The sequence below is a fragment of the Gossypium hirsutum genome, chromosome A08 (genome assembly GCF_007990345.1).
Source record: "Gossypium hirsutum isolate 1008001.06 chromosome A08, Gossypium_hirsutum_v2.1, whole genome shotgun sequence".
Taxonomy (NCBI): Eukaryota; Viridiplantae; Streptophyta; class Magnoliopsida; order Malvales; family Malvaceae; genus Gossypium; species Gossypium hirsutum.
In genome coordinates this window covers 91,831,218-91,850,533 of record NC_053431.1, presented here as the reverse complement: position 1 = coordinate 91,850,533, position 19,316 = coordinate 91,831,218, and the positions used below count along the sequence as shown (strand labels likewise).

At 36.5% G+C, this 19,316-nt stretch overlaps 2 protein-coding genes and 1 pseudogene across 2 annotated transcripts; 2 read left to right on the top strand and 1 right to left on the bottom strand.

Moving 5' to 3' along the window:
• Positions 1-1,655: 1,655 nt before the first annotated feature.
• On the top strand, positions 1,656-9,667 carry LOC107947800 (heat shock protein 83-like; annotated as a pseudogene).
• An 804-nt stretch (positions 9,668-10,471) lies between these two features.
• Positions 10,472-12,583, top strand: LOC107947784 (pentatricopeptide repeat-containing protein DOT4, chloroplastic). The gene has a single exon (XM_016882309.2). It carries the CDS (start codon positions 10,472-10,474, stop codon positions 12,581-12,583), a length of 2,112 nt encoding a protein of 703 aa, XP_016737798.1.
• Positions 12,584-12,606: 23 nt separating this feature from the next.
• On the bottom strand, positions 12,607-14,321 carry LOC121204605 (40S ribosomal protein S10-1). Its single transcript, XM_041074750.1, has 5 exons — positions 14,175-14,321; positions 14,035-14,083; positions 13,659-13,935; positions 13,408-13,537; positions 12,607-12,969 (listed from the first exon to the last, which is right to left on the bottom strand). Exons 1-5 carry the CDS (start codon positions 14,175-14,177, stop codon positions 12,886-12,888), a joined length of 543 nt encoding a protein of 180 aa, XP_040930684.1. The 5' UTR covers positions 14,178-14,321; the 3' UTR covers positions 12,607-12,885.
• Positions 14,322-19,316: the final 4,995 nt, after the last annotated feature.

The window sequence follows — 19,316 nt, the reverse complement described above, 5'->3', positions numbered from 1 at the left end:
AGTCTACCAACATGAGACAAAAGACATTTTGCATGTCCTTAGGGATTGCCCGATTGCTAAAGATGTTTGGAAGTACTTTGTGCAGGAAGAATACCAACCCTAGTTTTTCTCAAGCAACCTTTCAAATTGAGTTAGGGTAAACTTGGCGAACTCAATGTGGATAATGAGGAATGGAGTTCCTTGGCCTACTCTTTTTGGTTTCTTGGCATGGCGCATATGGAAGAACAGAAACCATTTTGTTTTCCAAGGTCTATCTTGGAACTTTTTAGAAACTATTAAGATATCCGTATGTTAGGCGAAACAATTCAGCAAGGCACATGGCTGGGATCAAAATAGAGAACACAATTTTGTTTATAGATATTCCTTAGGAAATAGTGGAATGGTAGGGTAGTTTCATGTTAGTGTTAGGAAATTAGTTTAGATAAGGTTTTTTTTTTTACCAAAAAATATAATTTTATTTTAATATAATATAATAATTATTTTTTAGCAAAAACTATAAGAGTTGAAATCATTGCTAAAATTTTGATCTTATAAATTTAAAATTTTCAAAAATATATTATTATTATGTTATATATTGTTAAAAAATATAAAATATAAAATTATTAAATATATTTAACATAAAAGATAAAATAAGTCTAATTCCATAAATTTTAAAATATAAAATTTGAATCTCAATTTTTTTTTTTACTATTATTCCATCAAGTCATTTACTCTATTTCAATTTAAAGATGTCTATTTTCACTTTCACATTTTTTCAATAAATATGGATGATAATAATAAAAATATTAATTAAAATAACATATTAAAAATTACTTTAAATATAATTCTATCAAAGTAAAAATATTTCTCGATGTTTATGATAAACCCTCAAAGTTTAAATAAGAGGATAAAAGTGTTTCATCACGTTAAAACTCACGTTCTCTTACAATGACAATAATGTCAATACCAATTGAGTTAAGACTTAATCAATTACAAAATGTTTATTTTTTGAAGTATAGAAATGCAAATTTTAGAATACCTGTTGTATTTTACTCATATTTTGATAATTAATTACTTATATTAATTATTTAAAATTAAAATATTTCATTAAAAATAACAATAATTAAAGCATATATTCATTTAAATAAAAAAACGTAATAAAGCATCTTTTAATTTGGATATTACGGTGATTTATTCTGCTTATCACAGGATGTATAAAATGATGAAATATTGGATTTAATAATATTTCATTATTAAAATAAGAAAAACGAATTAGATTAGCAAAAACTTAGAAAAAATTTCATCCGGAATCAAAATGATCGATCATGAAAAACCCAGTGATTTTCTCGAAAGCCCAGTAAGTTACTAAACCCAAAGATCAGATATATATACGTACATATATGGATGCTAAAAACGCTATGATTGGGCCTTATCTCAGTTATGTAAAACGGCGTCGACGTCAATTTACCATCCGAACCAAATCCTGGAACGAAGATTTTGGAGGAGAAGGGCGGTTTAAGGACAAAATGGGAAAAGACAAGTATAACAAAATCAAAAAGAAAAGTCTAGAACCCGCGCAAAACCAAATTCCAAGACCTTCCCGTTACCCTCTCTCTCTATCATATATATTTCGTCTCTTACTGCTCTTTCTTTCAAGATAAAATCCAAAGCGAAATTCAGAAAGAATTTTCCCAGTGTCATCTTAAATCGTTCTCTCCATTTATTCTTCTTAATTTCCCGATCGTTTGATCTGAAAGTGATGGCGGACGTGCATATGGGATCAGAGTCGGAGACGTTCGCATTCCAGGCGGAGATCAACCAGCTCTTGAGCTTGATCATCAACACTTTCTACAGTAACAAAGAGATCTTCCTTCGTGAGCTCATCAGCAATGCTTCTGATGTAAGTCCATGTCCTTAATGTCTCCTAATTGTTTCTACTTTCCTGTTTCTGCTTCTTTGCTCTGAGAGAATAAAACAGAGGAACATAATGTTTTCTTTGGATTTGCTTGTTTTTATCGTAGCTTTTAGTTAAATTGGTTCTTACGTATTACCATTTCTTGTTTGGTTATTTTCTTTACTTCAAATCTGGATATGGAGAAAATGGCAATATTTGGAACTAATTTGTATCATGGTTATTTGTAGATGTTAAACAAAAGCTTTCTTCTTTTTTCTGTCTTTTTTGGCTAGCAAGAAAGAACTATTTGTTATTTTCTCTTGTTTGCTTTTTCCGGTTAGAGAAGGATTGATATGTTTGATTTAGAGTATGAAATGCTTTTGGTTTTGGTTTCTCATAGGCATTGGATAAGATCAGATTTGAGGGCTTAACAGACAAGAGCAAGCTTGATGCTCAGCCGGAGCTCTTTATCAGAATCATCCCTGATAAAGCAAATAAAACTCTCTCTATTGTCGATAGTGGTGTTGGCATGACCAAAGCGGGTACGTACTTAATTAGTTAACAATCTTTTCAATTAGAAAGTATAATTTATTTTTCACCTATTCGAATTTGGGATTGTAACTTGGTATTTTTGTTCAGATCTGGTGAATAATTTGGGGACAATTGCAAGGTCTGAAACAAAGGAGTTCATGGAGGCATTGCAGGCGGGAGCTGATGTCAGCATGATTGGTCAGTTTGGGGTAGGGTTTTACTCGGCTTACCTGGTAGCAGAGAAGGTGATTGTCACAACAAAGCACAATGATGATGAGCAATATATTTGGGAGTCTCAGGCTGGTGGGTCTTTTATTGTCACCCGGGATTTGGGTGGTGAACCTCTCGGCAGAGGCACTAAGATTACCCTCTTCCTTAAAGAAGATCAGGTGAGTTATAATTTGTTGCTAATTTGGTGGTGCATTTAATAATTCTTTGCATATGACTCTTGTTATTGATGTCTTATTTTTGTTTATATATTCTAGTTGGAGTACTTGGAGGAGAGGAGGATAAAGGATCTTGTGAAGAAGCATTCGGAGTTTATCAGCTATCTAATTTACCTATGGACTGAGAAGACAACTGAGAAGGAGGTCAGTGATGATGAAGATGAGGAGACGAATAAGGAAGAGGAAGGGGAAGGGGACGTGGAGGAGGTAGACGAGGACAAAGAAAAGAAGTCAAAAAAAAGAAGGTTAAGGAGGTAAGCCATGAGTGGCAACTTATTAACAAACAGAAACCAATTTGGTTGAGAAAGCCGAAGGAGATTACAAAGGAGGAATATGCCTCGTTCTATAAAAGTATCACAAACGATTGGGAGGACCACCTTGCCATGAAGCACTTTTTTGTCGAGGGACAGCTAGAGTTTAAGGCTATCCTCTTTGTACCCAGGAGAGCCCCGTTTGATCTTTATGACACAAGGAAGAAGTTGAACAATATTAAGCTCTACGTTAAGAGGGTGTTTATCATGGACAACTGTGAAGAACTCATTCCTGAATATCTGTCTTTTGTCAAAGGCGTTGTGGATTCTGATGATCTTCCTTTGAATATCTCTCGTGAAATGCTGTAGCAGAACAAGATTCTTAAAGTGATTCGAAAGAATCTAGTGAAGAAATGCATTGAAATGTTCTTTGAGATTGCTGAAAACAAAGATGACTACAAGAAGTTCTACGATGCTTTCTCCAAGAACATCAAGCTGGGTATTCATGAAGATAGCCAAAACAGGGCCAAGCTTGCTGACTTGTGTTGAAGTTAGTTCCCATTCAGCCCATGCAGATTCAAGCACGTGAAAATTAATGCACTTATGTTATCGGGGTAAAGTATGTGCAAGAATTCATACACACAAGTTACCCGGGTAAAATACATGCAACTGAAGGGGTTGATGCTTCTTTTCCGTCTCAGTTACATTTTGTTACCGTTTAACTATGCTTTTGTAATCTAGTTCATTTTGAACTTAGTTTAGTTTATGTTTGATGTAATTTGATGGTGATAGAGCTGATCACCAGCTTTGTTTATGTTTGCAAGCAAAATCACCTAGTCCCTATGTAATTAGTGGAGTTAGGTAGTGTTTAGGTAAAGGATTTGTTAATCTTTTGACCAGCCAAATGACTGGTATATGTAATGGCTTTAAGCCAATGTTTCAATGAATGAAAATTATCAGATTTTCTTCCATATGCTCCATCTTTCTTTGCCTTCTAAAAACTTCTAAGTTCTGTTCTTCATTCTTGACAGTAGCTAAAAGCTTGAACTTCAAGCATTTTTCCTTCATATTTTATCCGGGTATAATACGTTGCTGCCGGTGCTCTGTTTGAAATTCTTACTTTACTCGGTTAAAGTGTGTCAAAAACCCAACAATTGGTATCAAGAGCTTTCATCTTAGAGGACCTGTTGTTGAAAATTAAATGGCTTCATCAGGCTTTTCTCCTGCTGCACCACCAGTCTTTAATGGTGAAGGGTTCCACATATGGCAGGTTAAGATGAGGACTTACCTGCAGGCCTTCGATCTGTGGGAAGTTGTCAATACAGATGCTGAGCCAGCTCCACTCAGAGCCAACCCAACAGTGGCTCAAATCAGACAACATGCAGATGAGAGGACCAAAAGGCACAAGGCCATGTCATGCATTCAGAACTGTGTTTCTGATGTTATCTTCACTAGAATCATGGCTTGTGAGACTCCCAAGCAGGCCTGGGACAAGCTCAAGGAGGAGTTCCAAGGCACTGAAAGAACTAGGCAGCAGCAGTTACTAAACTTGAGAAGAGATTTTGAAAATCTCAAGATGAAGGAAGAAGAGACAGTGAAGCAGTACTCAGACAGGATAATGGCTGTGGTCAACAGCATAAGATTGCTAGGAGAACAGTTCAATGAGGCAAGAATTGTGGAGAAGGTGCTCTCAACATTGCCTGAAAGATATGAGGCAAAGATCTCATCCTTAGAGGATTCGAGAGACTTGGCAACCATCTCTCTAACAGAGCTCATTAATGCTCTTTATGTTCAGGAACAAAGGAGAGCCAGTAGAATGGAGGAGCACCAGAAGGGAGCTTTTCAAGCCAAAGCTAAAGCAACCTCAAGTACCACTGCCTATAAGGGCAAGAAGAACTGGAAAAATAGGCCTAAGCCTGATGCTGCAAGAGGAGGAGATCGACTCTGTAGATTTTGCAAAAGACCTGGTCATCCAGAGGCCAGATGTTGGTTCAGACCAGATGCTGTGTGTCAACACTGCAAAAAGAAAGGCCATGTTGAAAGGGTCTGCAAAGAAAAAGGCAGACCTGGACAAAACCAACAACACAAGGCTGAAGCTCGGGTAGCTGAAGAAGGCAGTGATAATGAGGAGCAGGTCTTTGCAGTCTCCTGCTCAGCTGCTCAGAAGAAAGACTCAAATGGTTGGCTTCTTGACAATGGCTGCACCAACCATATGTCACTAGATGCAACTATTTTCAAGTCCTTAGACAGAAGCTGTAAAACACAAGTTAAAGTTGGCAATGGCCACTTTATCAAGGCAGAAGGAAAGGGAGATGTGGTTATTCACACTCCAACAGGTAACAAAATCATTTCAAATGTTTTGTTAGTTCCTGAAATTGACAGAAACCTGTTAAGTATAGCTCAGTTAGTTGAAAAAGGCTATACAGTGGTGTTCAAAGGAAATGAATGTCAGATTAGTGATCCAAGTGGATCCATGCTCATGTCAATAGCCATGACAGAAAAGAGCTTTGTTGTGGACTGGAATAAAGGCTTTGATAATGCCTATGCTGTTTCTTCTGAAGACTCCAAGCTTTGGCACCAAAGGCTTGGGCATGCTAACTTTAAGTCTATGGCTCGGATGGTCAGTAAGGAAATGGTTGAAAACTTCACCAAGACAGTTCAGAATGAAGATGTTTGTGAAGTCTGTCACATGGGAAAGCAAGCTAGGCTTCCATTTCCTGCAAACACCATCTGGAGAGCATCAAGCAAGCTGGAACTAGTGCACACTGATGTTTGTGGCCCCATGAGAACTGAGTCACTTAGTGGCAACAAGTACTTTATTCTCTTCATTGATGATTTTACCAGATACTGCTCGGTTTATTTTTTGAAGCATAAGTCTGAGGTTGCTCAAGTGTTTATGAAGTTCAAAGCTGCAGTAGAAACAGAAGTAGGCTGCAAGATAAAGACCATTAGGTCAGATAATGGAACTGAATACACTTCAGCTCAGTTCCAAGCTTTGTGCAAAGACGCTGGCATCAAACACCAGCTAACAAATGTCTACACACCCCAACAAAATGGGGTTAGTGAAAGGAAAAACAGGAGATTGATGGATATGGCCAGATGTTTATTGTTTGAGAAGAATTTGCCCAAGACCATGTGGGCTGAAGCTGTCAACACTGCTGTCTACATTCAGAATAGGCTTCCAACCAAAGCACTTGCTCACAAGACACCTTTTGAAGCCTGGTTCGGGTTCAAGCCATCATTGGCTCATATGAAAGTCTTTGGTTGCCTATGTTACAGCCAAGTACCAACTGTTAAGAGGGACAAGTTGTCCAAAAGGGCTGTTCCTGGTATTTTAACCAGGTATAGTATGGTAAAAAAAGATTATAGGATCTTGGATCCTTTAACCAACAAAATCCAAGTGAGCAGAGATGTAGTGTTTGATGAGAATGCTTGTTGGAATTGGGACAAGAATGAACCTGAAGCTGTCTCTGAAGAACTTGTGGTTGATCAAACAAAGTCTGAAGAAAATAGTCCTGATATGGACATTGATGACATGCCAGTCAGAGGCACTAGACCTTTGGCTGAAATTTATGAAAGGGCTCAAGTTGCCATAGTGGAGCCATGCAGTTTTGAAGAAGCTGAAGCTGATGAAGGCTAGAAACAGGCGATGGTTGATGAAATTGCCATGATTGAGAAGAACCAGACATGGGAATGGGTTCCTAGACCAGCCAAGAGGAAGGTTATTGGAGTAAAGTGGGTCTATCGAGCCAAGCAAAATGCTGATGGGAGCTTGAACAAACTGAAGGCCAGGCTTGTAGTCAAAGGATTCAGCCAGAAATATGGTCTGGACTACCTGGAAACATTTGCACCAGTGGCCAGGCTAGACACCATTAGATTGCTGATTGCCTTGGCAGCTTAGATGCAGTGGAAAATCTACCAGCTTGATGTGAAGTCTGCATTTCTTAATGGCTTCCTTGAAGAAGAGATCTACATTGATCAGCCACAAGGATTTGTTGTGTCTGGCAAAGAACAAATGGTGTACAGGCTTAAGAAGGCATTATATGGCCTGAAACAGGCTCCCAGAGCCTGGTATGCTCGAATTGACAGCTACTTGGTCAGTTTGGGATTTAACAGAAGTGTTAATGAGCCAACACTATATGTCAAGAAGAATAAAGCTGAAATACAGCTTATTGTATCCCTCTATGTCGATGACCTTTTGGTGACTGGAGGAGATCAAAATATATTGGTTGAATTCAAAGCCAAAATGATGAACATGTTTGAAATGTCTGACTTGGGGCTAATGAAATACTTTTTGGGAATGGAGGTGCGCCAAATAGAAGGAAAAATCTTCTTGGGACAGAGAACATTTGCCTTGAAGGTTTTGTCCAAGTTCTCGATGGAGAATTGTAAGCCAACAAGCACTCCTATTGCTGTTGGAATGAAGCTGTCAAGCCAAGGAGATCATGAACCAGTCAATGAGTCTACTTATAGGAGCCTAGTTGGCTGCTTGTTATATTTGACAGCAACTAGGCTAGATATCTTGTTTGCTGTAAGTATGTTATCAAGGTTTATGCATTGCTGTAATGTCCAGCACTTTCAAGCAGCAAAGACAGTGCTAAGGTACATCAAAGGCACTCTTGACTATGGTGTGTTATTCAACAAAGCTGAAACCTTGAAGTTGAAAGGCTATACTGATAGTGACTGGGCTGGTTCAAGTGATGATATGAAAAGCACCTCTGGATATGCTTTTACCCTTGGCTCAACCATGTTTTGTTGGAGCTCAAGGAAACAATCGATGGTGGCTCAACCAACAGCAGAAGCTGAATATGCTGCAGCTACAAATGCTGTGAACCAAGCCATTTGGCTAAGAAAAATTCTAGCTGATCTTAACCTATATCAAAGGGAGGCAACAGAGATCTTTTGTGACAACAAGTCTGCTGTTGCAATTGCAAAGAATCCTGTTTTCCATGGCAGAACGAAGCACTTCAGCATCAAGTTACATGTGATAAGGGAGATGGAACAAGCTCGAGAGGTGGAGCTGATTCATTGCAATTCAGAGGAACAAATTGCTGATATCTTCACAAAGGCCCTTGGTGTGTCAAGGTTTATAAAACTGAGAAAGCAGCTAGGTGTTACAAGCATGGAAACTAAGGAGGAGTGTTGAAGTTAGTTCCCATTCAGCCCATGCAGATTCAAGCACGTGAAAATTAATGCACTTATGTTATCGGGGTAAAGTATGTGCAAGAATTCATACACACAAGTTACCCGGGTAAAATACATGCAACTGAAGGGGTTGATGCTTCTTTTCCGTCTCAGTTACATTTTGTTACCGTTTAACTATGCTTTTGTAATCTGGTTCATTTTGAACTTAGTTTAGTTTATGTTTGATGTAATTTGATGGTGATAGAGCTGATCACCAGCTTTGTTTATGTTTGCAAGCAAAATCACCTAGTCCCTATGTAATTAGTGGAGTTAGGTAGTGTTTAGGTAAAGGATTTGTTAATCTTTTGACCAGCCAAATGACTGGTATATGTAATGGCTTTAAGCCAATGTTTCAATGAATGAAAATTATCAGATTTTCTTCCATATGCTCCATCTTTCTTTGCCTTCTAAAAACTTCTAAGTTCTGTTCTTCATTCTTGACAATAGTTAAAAGCTTGAACTCCAAGCATTTTTCCTTCATATTTTATCCAGGTATAATACGTTACTGCCGGTGCTCTGTTTGAAATTCTTACTTTACCCGATTAAAGTGTGTCAAAAACCCAACAACTTGCTAAGGTACTATTCTACGAAGAGTGGTGACAAGATGACCAGCTTAAAGGACTACGTTACTAGGATGAAGGAAGGTAAAAAAGATATCTACTACATTACTGGTGAAAGCAAGAAAGCAGTTGAGAACTCACCTTTCCTTGAGAGACTCAAGAAAAAAGGGTACGAAGTGCTGTTCATGGTCGATGCTATTGACGAGTATGCTGTAGGGCAATTGAAGGAGTACGATGGAAAGAAACTGGTCTCCGCAACTAAAGAAGGGCTAAAGCTCGATGAGGAGTCGGAAGATGAGAAGAAGAAAAGAGAAGAGAGAAGAAGTCGTTTGAGAACCTTTGTAAGACGATTAAAGAGATTCTAGGAGACAAGGTTGAGAAGGTGGTTGTGTCTGATAGAATCGTCGACTCTCCCTGCTGCTTGGTCACCGGAGAATACGGATGGACGGCCAATATGGAGAGGATCATGAAAGCCCAGGCTCTGAGAGATAACAGCATGAGCGCTTACGTGTCGAGCAAGAAAACAATGGAAATCAACCCAGACAATGGCATAATGGAGGAGCTAAGGAAGAGAGCAGAAGTTGACAAAAATGACAAATCAGTCAAGGACTTGGTACTTTTACTATACGAGACTGCTCTTTTGACTTCTGGATTCAGCCTGGATGATCCCAACACATTTGCAGGAAGAATTCACAGAATGTTGAAGTTGGGTTTGAGCATTGATGAGGATGAAATTGCTGTTGACGACGTTGACATGCCATCTTTGGAGGAAGAGACCAACGAGGAAAGCAAGATGGAAGAGGTCGATTGAGTAGTTAAATGACATATATAGTACATGGAACACCCCCCCAAAAAAAATATAGTCGGTAAATATGCGTGTCCAATAGTTTTATGTTTCGAGTGTAAGTTTATCGGTGGTCATTGTGGGCGGTTTGTATTGGTAATGTTACTACCTAGTTTTGTATTGGTGGGTATGTAAATGCAACATCTCAGTTTACAATACGAAGTTATGTTTGGCTTCCTTTTTTTTCTTACCATTAGACAAGTAACATTAGGCCTCTCGATTCTTGCTTGGCTGATGGTTCGGTTCCGGGATTAAGTATACTCATATTTTATTTTTATTTAAATTTGATCCGAATTAAAACATGAATTTAAAATTTTATCTAAATTTATTTATATTTGTAAAAATTAAACTAAATTTATTTTATGCTGTCTATATAATTTTTTTATTTTTTACAAAATATTTATATGATTATATTTTAATATTTAAAATTTTAATTTTTTTATTTATCAAAAATCTTTATATATTATCTTAACATGATTTTTTATGTGTTTTAAATAACATAATATATAAAAATAATATATTATATTATATTATAAATTTAAAAAAGGATCAAATTAAATTAGACTCAAGTTTTAAATGTTTAAGTCTATCTTGGATTGATGTTTTAAATAAATTTAATATTTTTGTTTAAATTTATTTTTTAAATTTAATGTTTTTGCTTAAATTTTGATTTTGGAGTGGTATAAATTTTAAATTTCGGGCGGGATAGTCTAATTATCAGGTATAAACTGAAATAAGAATCTTTCTCTGGTCATTGGTTGTAAAATTCTTGGCTGTTTCAGATGATCACTGTGCAGAGTTTGCCTATTCTCCAATTTCCTAGACAAGGAAAGAAAACTCAGGATAACAGCCCTTATCGATTGCGAAATTCATTATCAAGCCGTAACTTGTCGTATCAGCTTTTAGCTCTTGATTCTGTTTCAATAGTCCAATTATTAGGATCATGCACTGGTTCCAGGAATTTAGAATTGGGTTCTTGCATTCACGCCGTAGTACTGAAGTCTAGGTTGCAAACAAGTGTCTTTGTTAACAACTCTCTTCTGGATATGTACACGAAATGTGGATGTATTGAAGAAGCCAAAAATCTGTTTGATAATATGCCTGAGAGAACCGTGGCATCATGGACATCGATGATTTCAGGTTACTGCTACAACGGGTTGCCTGACGAAGGGGTTTCCACTTTTGTTCAGATGCTGGAGAATGAGTACCCCAACGAATTCACGCTAGCAGCTGCTTTACAAGCTGTTGCACAACATTTCAATCCTAGTTTCATCTGTATTTTACACGGTTACATAGTCAAGAGTGGACTTCTCGAAGATAACTTTCTGCAGAACTCTTTGATTAGTGCGTATGCAAAATCTGGTATTCTAGAAGATGCGATTAAGCTCCTTGAGAGATTTAGTTCCAGGGATGTTGTTTCTTGGACTAGTGTTATTTCAGGTTCTGTGCTACATGGATTCATGCAAGAAGCGCTTCTAGCATTCTTCAGGATGCAAGAAGACGGCGTTATGCCGAATGAGGTGACAATTTTGAGCATTATACATGCATGTTCCTTCATTGGACGACTGCAGATAATACAATGTGTTCATGGGTTGGTTTCAAAACTGGGGTGGTGTCGACAGGAACTTGTATTGAATTCTATGGCTGAGATGTACTTAACTAACGGGTACTTCAGAGAAGGAATACAACTTTTTTCAGGATATTGTTTTTATGGTGAAGAACAATATCTTAACCCGGCGACAATGGCTACTCTCCTGCAGTTTTGTGGTCATTCCAATAATTTGAAGCTGGGGAAAGAACTCCTTGGTTACCTAATCAAGCATAGATTTTCTTCTTGTGTTGTAGAAAATTCCCTGATCGACATGTATGCAGAAAATGAGCAAAACGATTCAGTCATTCGAGTCTTTGCAAGGATGAATGAGAGAGACATTGTTTCCTGGAATTCATTGATTACGTGTCTCATAAAAAATGGTGAATTCCATGAAGCCTTAGAGTTATTTAAACATATGCACTGCAACGGTAGAGGAGAGATGCGTCCAGATTTCATCAGCACATTGGCATCCATTCAAGCTTGTTCAAACTTGTCTTCACTCATGCCAGGGCAAATTATTCATGGTTACGTAACAAAAGCTGGATTAATATCTGATATCTTCATTCAAAATGCTTTGATAAACATGTATGGAAGATCAGGCAGGTTGAGTTTAGCACAGAAAATCTTCAAGGAAATGCCCGCAAAAGATCCAAGTCCATGGAATACATTAATTGCTGCATACGGAATCAATGGAAATGGGAGGCTTGCTCTACAGGCTTTCTCCAAGCTGAAAACATCCAGTCCGTACAAGCCTAATGCTATCACCTTCACCAACATCCTTTCTGCATGCTCCCATACAGGACTGGTTGAAGAAGGCTACGAAATCTTCAACCGCATGCAGAAAGAGTGGGGAGTGGAACCAGGTATGGAACATTTTGTTTGCATGGTGGATCTGTTAGGGAGGTCGGGAAAACTTGAGGAAGCGGAAGCCTTTATAAAGGAAATGCCTATTACACCAAGCAATGATGTATGGTATGCTTTATTGGGTGCATGTGGGTTCCATGGAAATATCTGCATAGCTGAAAGAGTAGCAGAGAAGCTGTCTATCCAGGATCCCGAAGGCATAGTTTGGAGGGTAGCATTATCAAACATTCATGCTAGCAGGGGCCAGTGGGAAGATGTTGTCAAGGTTAGGGCTCAGCTTAGACAAGGTATGAAAAAGGATGGCGGATGGAGCACTGTTGAGGTAGAAGGAGTGATGTTCAAGTTCATGGTAAATGATACAAGACACCTAGAGAGTAAATCTATCTATGCTGCTGTAAATGGAATCATGAAACATGTAAAAGAATGCGTTATAAATTGATTGTATGCGGTTCAACAGCAGCATTCATGAAACATGTAGAATTATATGTTTGATGAGAGCAGGATTCCATAATGTTACAAGCTTGAATGAAAATTTCAGTACTACAGTGCAACAAACACCACAAAATGTGTATGATCAAATAGCAAAGAAAACATTGGTCCTAAATTCCTTTCGGATGAACCGAAGAGTAGCAATATTTTATAAGCATCAAATAACTAAATTGAAAAGCATAACACAAACTTCTATCAACTTCAACAACCACCTAGACTGACAAAACTATCTGTCATGAAAAAGCATCCGTCTCAAGGAAGACCTGCACCACCTGCAGGTCCAGCACCACCATAACCACCACCTCCTCGACCAAAGGCAGGCCTTGTTCCAGGGCCCTGCGAGTTCACATGTAAGAAATTATATCAGCCTTTATATTATTAGAAACATAACCTCATCTATCATCAATGGGTACACATGTTTTCAAGCAATCATATAAACATTTCATCCTTCAAAGTGAAATAACTAGCATCTAACAGGCGCAAATCTTCCAAGAGCAGCCACAAAAGTAACATTAACATCACAATGAAACTAATCTTAAGCCACCAACAAGCAATCACAACTAACCATGACTATGCGTACTTCTGATCAAATTTGAGATGAATAGAGTTCAGAAGAGGCAAAAAAAAAAAAAAAATGGTTCCAAAATGGACAAAGAAACTCAGATAACTAAGATAAACACCATAAATCATTATGTACAATCCAACACTTCGCATGCATTTGAACCATCAGCTATTCATACGTAATAAGTTAAAAATTTATAAAAGCAACATTACCCTGAATGAAGGCTGATAGTCAGCCGGAGCTCCTCCCTTGTCACCAAAATCACCTCCTCCTCTTGGACCTCCACGGTAGCCATCTCTGTCACCAAATCTCCTCTCGCCGTCACCAAAGCGAGGAGGACCACTGATTCATAACCAACAAAACCCACAATTACAAAGAGAGAAATTTTCATCAAATTCTATATGGAAAAGAAAAGCCTAACTTTTTCATTAAATAAAAGAGCAAAGAACTCCAAAACTATTACCGTGGGCGGTCACCAGGAGGGCCCATGGGACGACCAGCGGGCTTAGCTTGTTTCTTCAAAGTAGCGGGAACAATCTCAGAAGGAAGATTCAGATATGTCCTAAGGAACTCAATGCCATCATTGGTAAGGTACCAGTAATAATGCATCCATGCAAAAGTTTCACGCACGTATTCTTTTGACTTGAAGCTTTGCATCAGCTTTATTACTTGAAGATTGGGAACATCAATTTCTGGGTGCTTCGCCAAGTTGTAATCTTTCTTTGCATAGCAAACACCCTCTAGAAAACAAAACATAAAATCCCAGATTTTAAATCCAAATATCCAAATGAAATACAAAATTCGAAATCGATATGGGAATTATTTTTTTATTTGGTTACCTTGAAAGAGGTACTTGGAGATCTCGCGGCGGTTCTTCTCTGGAATGATCTAGGAAGCAACAAAACAAACGTATTAAAGACATTATTTTGCAAACATTCTAAAAAAGCAAAGGAAAGAAGTAGAAAGCGAGAGATAGTACCATGGCTGCTATGAGATAGGAGGAAGAGGAGGCGGCGAAGATAGTCTGCTAAAATGGAAATTTTCCTTTTGCTTTATTCCATAACAACAGAAAAAAAAAACCCTAGCATAGGCTATTTTCCTTCTTTTATTATATTAATTTTTCGGCGTTGGGTTTTATTTTGGGCTATTAATTAGCTTTTATTATCAGGCCTAAAATTGGAATTTGGGCTCAATGTTGGAGAACCACCACTATGATCTAGCCTTATGTATGATAATGATGATATAAAAAGATCATGACACACCCATAATGTCCATAAAAAATTATGTAAAAATGAGATATGACATACCTATAATGTCATTAAAAAATCGATGTAAAATATATTTTGATTGAAATGATATGGTTGAGTCTCATCATCAAAGGTGAGTATTTATTTAAAATTTATATAAAGAAATATAAAGATAAAAATATTTTTATAATAATATTTGTTATTTAGAATAAATTTTAAATTTATATATAAATTTTAATCTAATATATAATGTGATACACTAATTTTAATTTGGTGTAATTATGTATATGAGATCTTAATTTTGACTCAATTTTCACATTCTACTGCTATTTATGTAGCATTACTTTTTATTATGTTACATGGATAGTTTATTAAACTAAAACATAAACGAATAAATTTAAATTAAATATACACATTTTTATTATTGTAGTAAAGGGGAAAATAGTTTAAATTTATGTGAAAATAATTTAAATAATTTCTCCAAAAAGTAATATAATTTAAATTTATATGCATATAATTAAAATTTACTATTTTATTTTTTAATTTAATAAAATTCCATATCATCAATTTTCATGTGATTTAAAGAAAATAGTGTCACATAAATAAGTTGATAGTTTTTTTTTAAAGTTAGGAAAGTGAAGATTATTTATAAATTTACAACATCAGTCAAGATAGGTTGGTGAACACATAAAAAGGGTAATCAAGGTTTTAGTACATGTTAATGGGTGAACCAAGACTAATTAGTAACTTTGTTTCCATCCCTTCTAGTAACAACCTTACAAACATTAAAGGAAGACACAAGCTTTTTACAACCATCAAGGATCAATTTAAGCTTAGAGAAGTCTTATTCGAACTATTGAGCCCTTTGATGATGTGTAGTCCGTCATCTTCAAAGATGATATTTGATAGCCCTAATCAGTTTCTAAAGCCATATAAGCAGCCTTAGCTTCAACTAAATCTTCGCAATTAACATAGGATAATTTGAGAGTAGTACATCCTGAGATGAAGCCTTGATGGTCATGAAAGACAATCCCAACTCCTCCGCATTTTTGAGATGTGTTAAATTTAGTGTCAAAGTTCACGTTGATGATATAGCTTCTTGAAGCTTTCCAAGAACATCTCGTGGCTCTTTGTTGATTGACCTTGTAACACCCCTTACCCGTATCCGAAGCCGGAACAAGGTTCGAGGCGTTACCGGATTTAAACATCCACAAGCATGCAAAACTGGGCCATAAAATTTTTGTTCAAATTAAAACTTTTCAAATACATGTATATCGTCCCTTATACGGGCCTTCGAGGCCTAAAACATACATCGGGGTGGTTTGGGACTAAACCGAGAACTTTTGTTAAACTTTGGACAACTTAGCAATTTTCTTGCTTTGGAGAGTCACACACCCGTGTGTGTTGAACCGTGTGATCACACACGCCTGTTTGGCTTGTGGCACGCCCGTGTCCTCAACCCGTGTAACTCTCTATTTGTGACATCAGCAAAACAATTTGAACCACATGGCCAGGCCATACGCCCGTGTGTTAGGCCTTGTCCTCCACACGGTTGAGGCACATGGTCGTGTCTCTACCCGTGTGGCTAACACTTAGGCTATTTTCCAAGCCTTCATGTTTCCCATAAACCCTTACAACTATATATACATCAAACTCACAACTCATGGCATCATTTTAGTGATTAAACACCGGTTATAAGACACATTCAACATTAGCTCGTCATTATACATATGTTCCACCTACTTATGATAAACATGTCTAGCTACATTATTACACATTCATTTGACCTTGTCATCTCATTAATCACTTGTACCATTAAAATATGGTTAATAACTTATACATCAAACATCCATGTTCAAGGCACTATCATCTTATTACCATATTACACGTTTAATTCATGGTCATGACCACCTCGATTGGTCATAAAACATGCATTCAACACCCATGACATTACCAACCATGCATGGCAAACAAACATATTTATATAATCACATCATATGCATTAAAATGTAACATGATTAGCTAGACTTACAAACCATAATCAATATGAGCCACCTCTCATGGCTATATACAATAGCTCGATATAGGCTAATACATTTAGCCTAATCATAATAACACATGTCATAGAACTAGGTCCCTATACATGCCACTCACTTGATATTTCTAACATATGTATCAATACTCCAGAGGTATTGGCTTGATAGTGTGATGCTGCCTCCGACGATCTCCAACACCGAGCCGACCTGACAACACTAAAAGAAATGGAAAGGAGGGAGTAAGCTGTACGCTTAACAAGCTCGCATGAAAAATAATAAGCAATGTATTAACATGTTATTTTTCAATTCCTCTCTATTTATTCAAAGTCCAGTTAAGCTATTTTCTAGAGTCATAGTCACTAAATTATTTATATCTAGAGCTACAGGATTCCAAATTGAGAACCACTAATTTTCCCAAAAACTAGACTCACATATCTTCTTACCAAAAATTTTTTAGAATTTTTGGTCTAGCCAATAAGTATAGTTTATTCTTTAAATTTACCCCTGTTTTACTATCTGATAGTTCCAACCTCTCTTCACTACAAATTAATTATCTCATAGTACGCGACTCGGATGATGCTCCCATCTATTTCCCTTGAAAATAGACTCATTAATGATTTTAAGCATTTAATTTATAACCCATGATTATTTTTGTAAAAATTCTAGTGATTTTCCCAATTCGGAACAGGGGATTCCAAACTCATTCTGACTCTATCTCACAAGAATTCAAATATCTCATAATATGAAATTCTTTTTCTTACAATGTTTCCTTTATATGAAAATAGACTCAATAAGCTTTTATTTAATATCTTATTCAACTTCTAATTCGATTTCCACCATTTTTTGTGATTTTTCAAAGTCACATAACTGCTGTTGTCTAAAACTGTTTTATTACTAAATTTCACTCTTTCATGTTTTCTTTGTAGTAACTTTCATTGTAACATTTACTCCATATCAATCTTACCAAAGTTCGATCACATATCGAGCACATTGTTCATAAGTTTACACATACAAACCTTCACTTATTCACCACATAGTCATGTTCATATGTATTTTCACTTAGTAAATTTCCCGTTGAACTCATCGGAATAATAACAGATACCCGGTGGCCCGTACATATTAACACCCTTGTAACTGAAGCTCTCTGGTACGCATAGTAGCCTACACTTAGTACTACACATGTGACCTAACAATCTGGTACACGTAGTAGCCTGCACTTAGTACTACACACGTGACCTAACCATCGGAAACACATAGTAGCCTGCACTTAGTACTACACACGTGATCGAAGCTATCGGGTACGCATAGTAGCCTGCACTTAGTACTACACATGCGACCTAACAATCTGTAGCACGTAGTAGCCTGCACTTGGTACTACACACGTGACCTAAAACTGTCTTAAACACAAAGTAGCTTGCACATAGTACTACACATGTGTTCTCAAAACGGATCATTCATATCTTTTCTATTCCGAAGGCCCAATCGGGAAATTCTTCACTTTTCAACATTTTACTAATTCATTCTTAGTCAATTTCAATTCGTAATTTACATCAAATGATCATTCTATAGGCAGCTACATATCATATAATAATAAAAGATAATAATATAAAAAAAGAATCGATATATTATTTACTTACAAACTTACCTTCCTTTTCACTCTTTCACAAGTTATCCAACTTAATAAAACATCATGTTATATCAAATTCTCAATATATTCAGCTATTATATAGCAAGCCATCAATAATTGAACCATTCAACATTTCATGTGCTACTAGTCATATATCATTGTTCTTACAATTTTTATATACCATTCTTTTATCACTTTTCAATATATTAAATCATGCCATTCGTGCAATAATAATATAGAATTTTCAATTCAAACATAGCATTGCAATATTATTGACACACGAACTTACCTCGAATGCGAGCACGGCTATATATTTCGATTTAGTCCATAATCTCATTCATTTCCAATCTATGCCCGAATCTTATTTTCTTTGATCTATAATATCACATTTAGCTTACTAATTAGTCACATTATTCTTATGGGTCCAAAAATCATATTTTTACAAATTTGCATTTTGACCCCTAAACTTTCATATATTTTTACTTTTCCCCCAAGGCTTGTAAGATGATTTTATCCAATTTCCTTGCATTTTAAGCCTAGCTGAATCATTTTCATAACTATAGCAGCCCATAATTTCCACTAAATCACACTTTGATGACAAATTTTGTAACTTTTGCAAAACGGTCCTTTTTGACAATTTCACTGAAAATTACTTAGTAAAAGTCGTTTATTACACATCGAGCATTCATTTTCTACCATTAGACATCAAAACACATGTATGTCATCCATGGGTAAATTTTTAAACACAAACCCTAGCTCAAAATATGGGTAGAAATGAGTAGATCTTGTTACGAGGATTTCAAAAACGTAAAAATCATTAAAAACGAGGCTAGAACAGACTTACAATCGAGCTTGGAAGCTTGAAAAACCCTAGATATGTCTTCTCCATGCAAGTTTCAGCCATGGGGTAGAAGATGGACAAAAATTGGCTTTAATTTTGTTTTTAATTCATTTTAATTACTAGATTACCAAAATGCCCCTAACTTAAAAATATTCTATTCCAAACATTTCATGTCCATTTTTGTCCAAAAAATTATCCAATGGTCTAATTACCATTTAAGGGCCTCCAATTTAAAATTTCATAACAATTAGACACCTTTAACATGTAGAACTCAACTTTTGCACTTTTTACAATTTAGTCCTTTTGACCAAATTGAGTGCCCAAACGTCAAAATTTTCGAACGAAATTTTCATGAAATCATCCCGTGAAA

What these genes read in the sequence shown, in the direction of transcription:
- LOC107947784 (XM_016882309.2), top strand. Translation starts at nt 10,472, where the DNA reads ATGATCACTGTGCAGAGTTTGCCTATTCTCCAATTTCCTAGACAAGGA.
- LOC121204605 (XM_041074750.1), bottom strand. An exon ending in CTCCAAGTACCTCTTTCAAG is followed by an intron (nt 13,936 to 14,034) that starts GTAACCAAATAA and finishes TTTGTTTTCTAG; the next exon opens with AGGGTGTTTGCTATGCAAAG. An exon ending in CCTCCTGGTGACCGCCCACG is followed by an intron (nt 13,538 to 13,658) that starts GTAATAGTTTTG and finishes GTTATGAATCAG; the next exon opens with TGGTCCTCCTCGCTTTGGTG.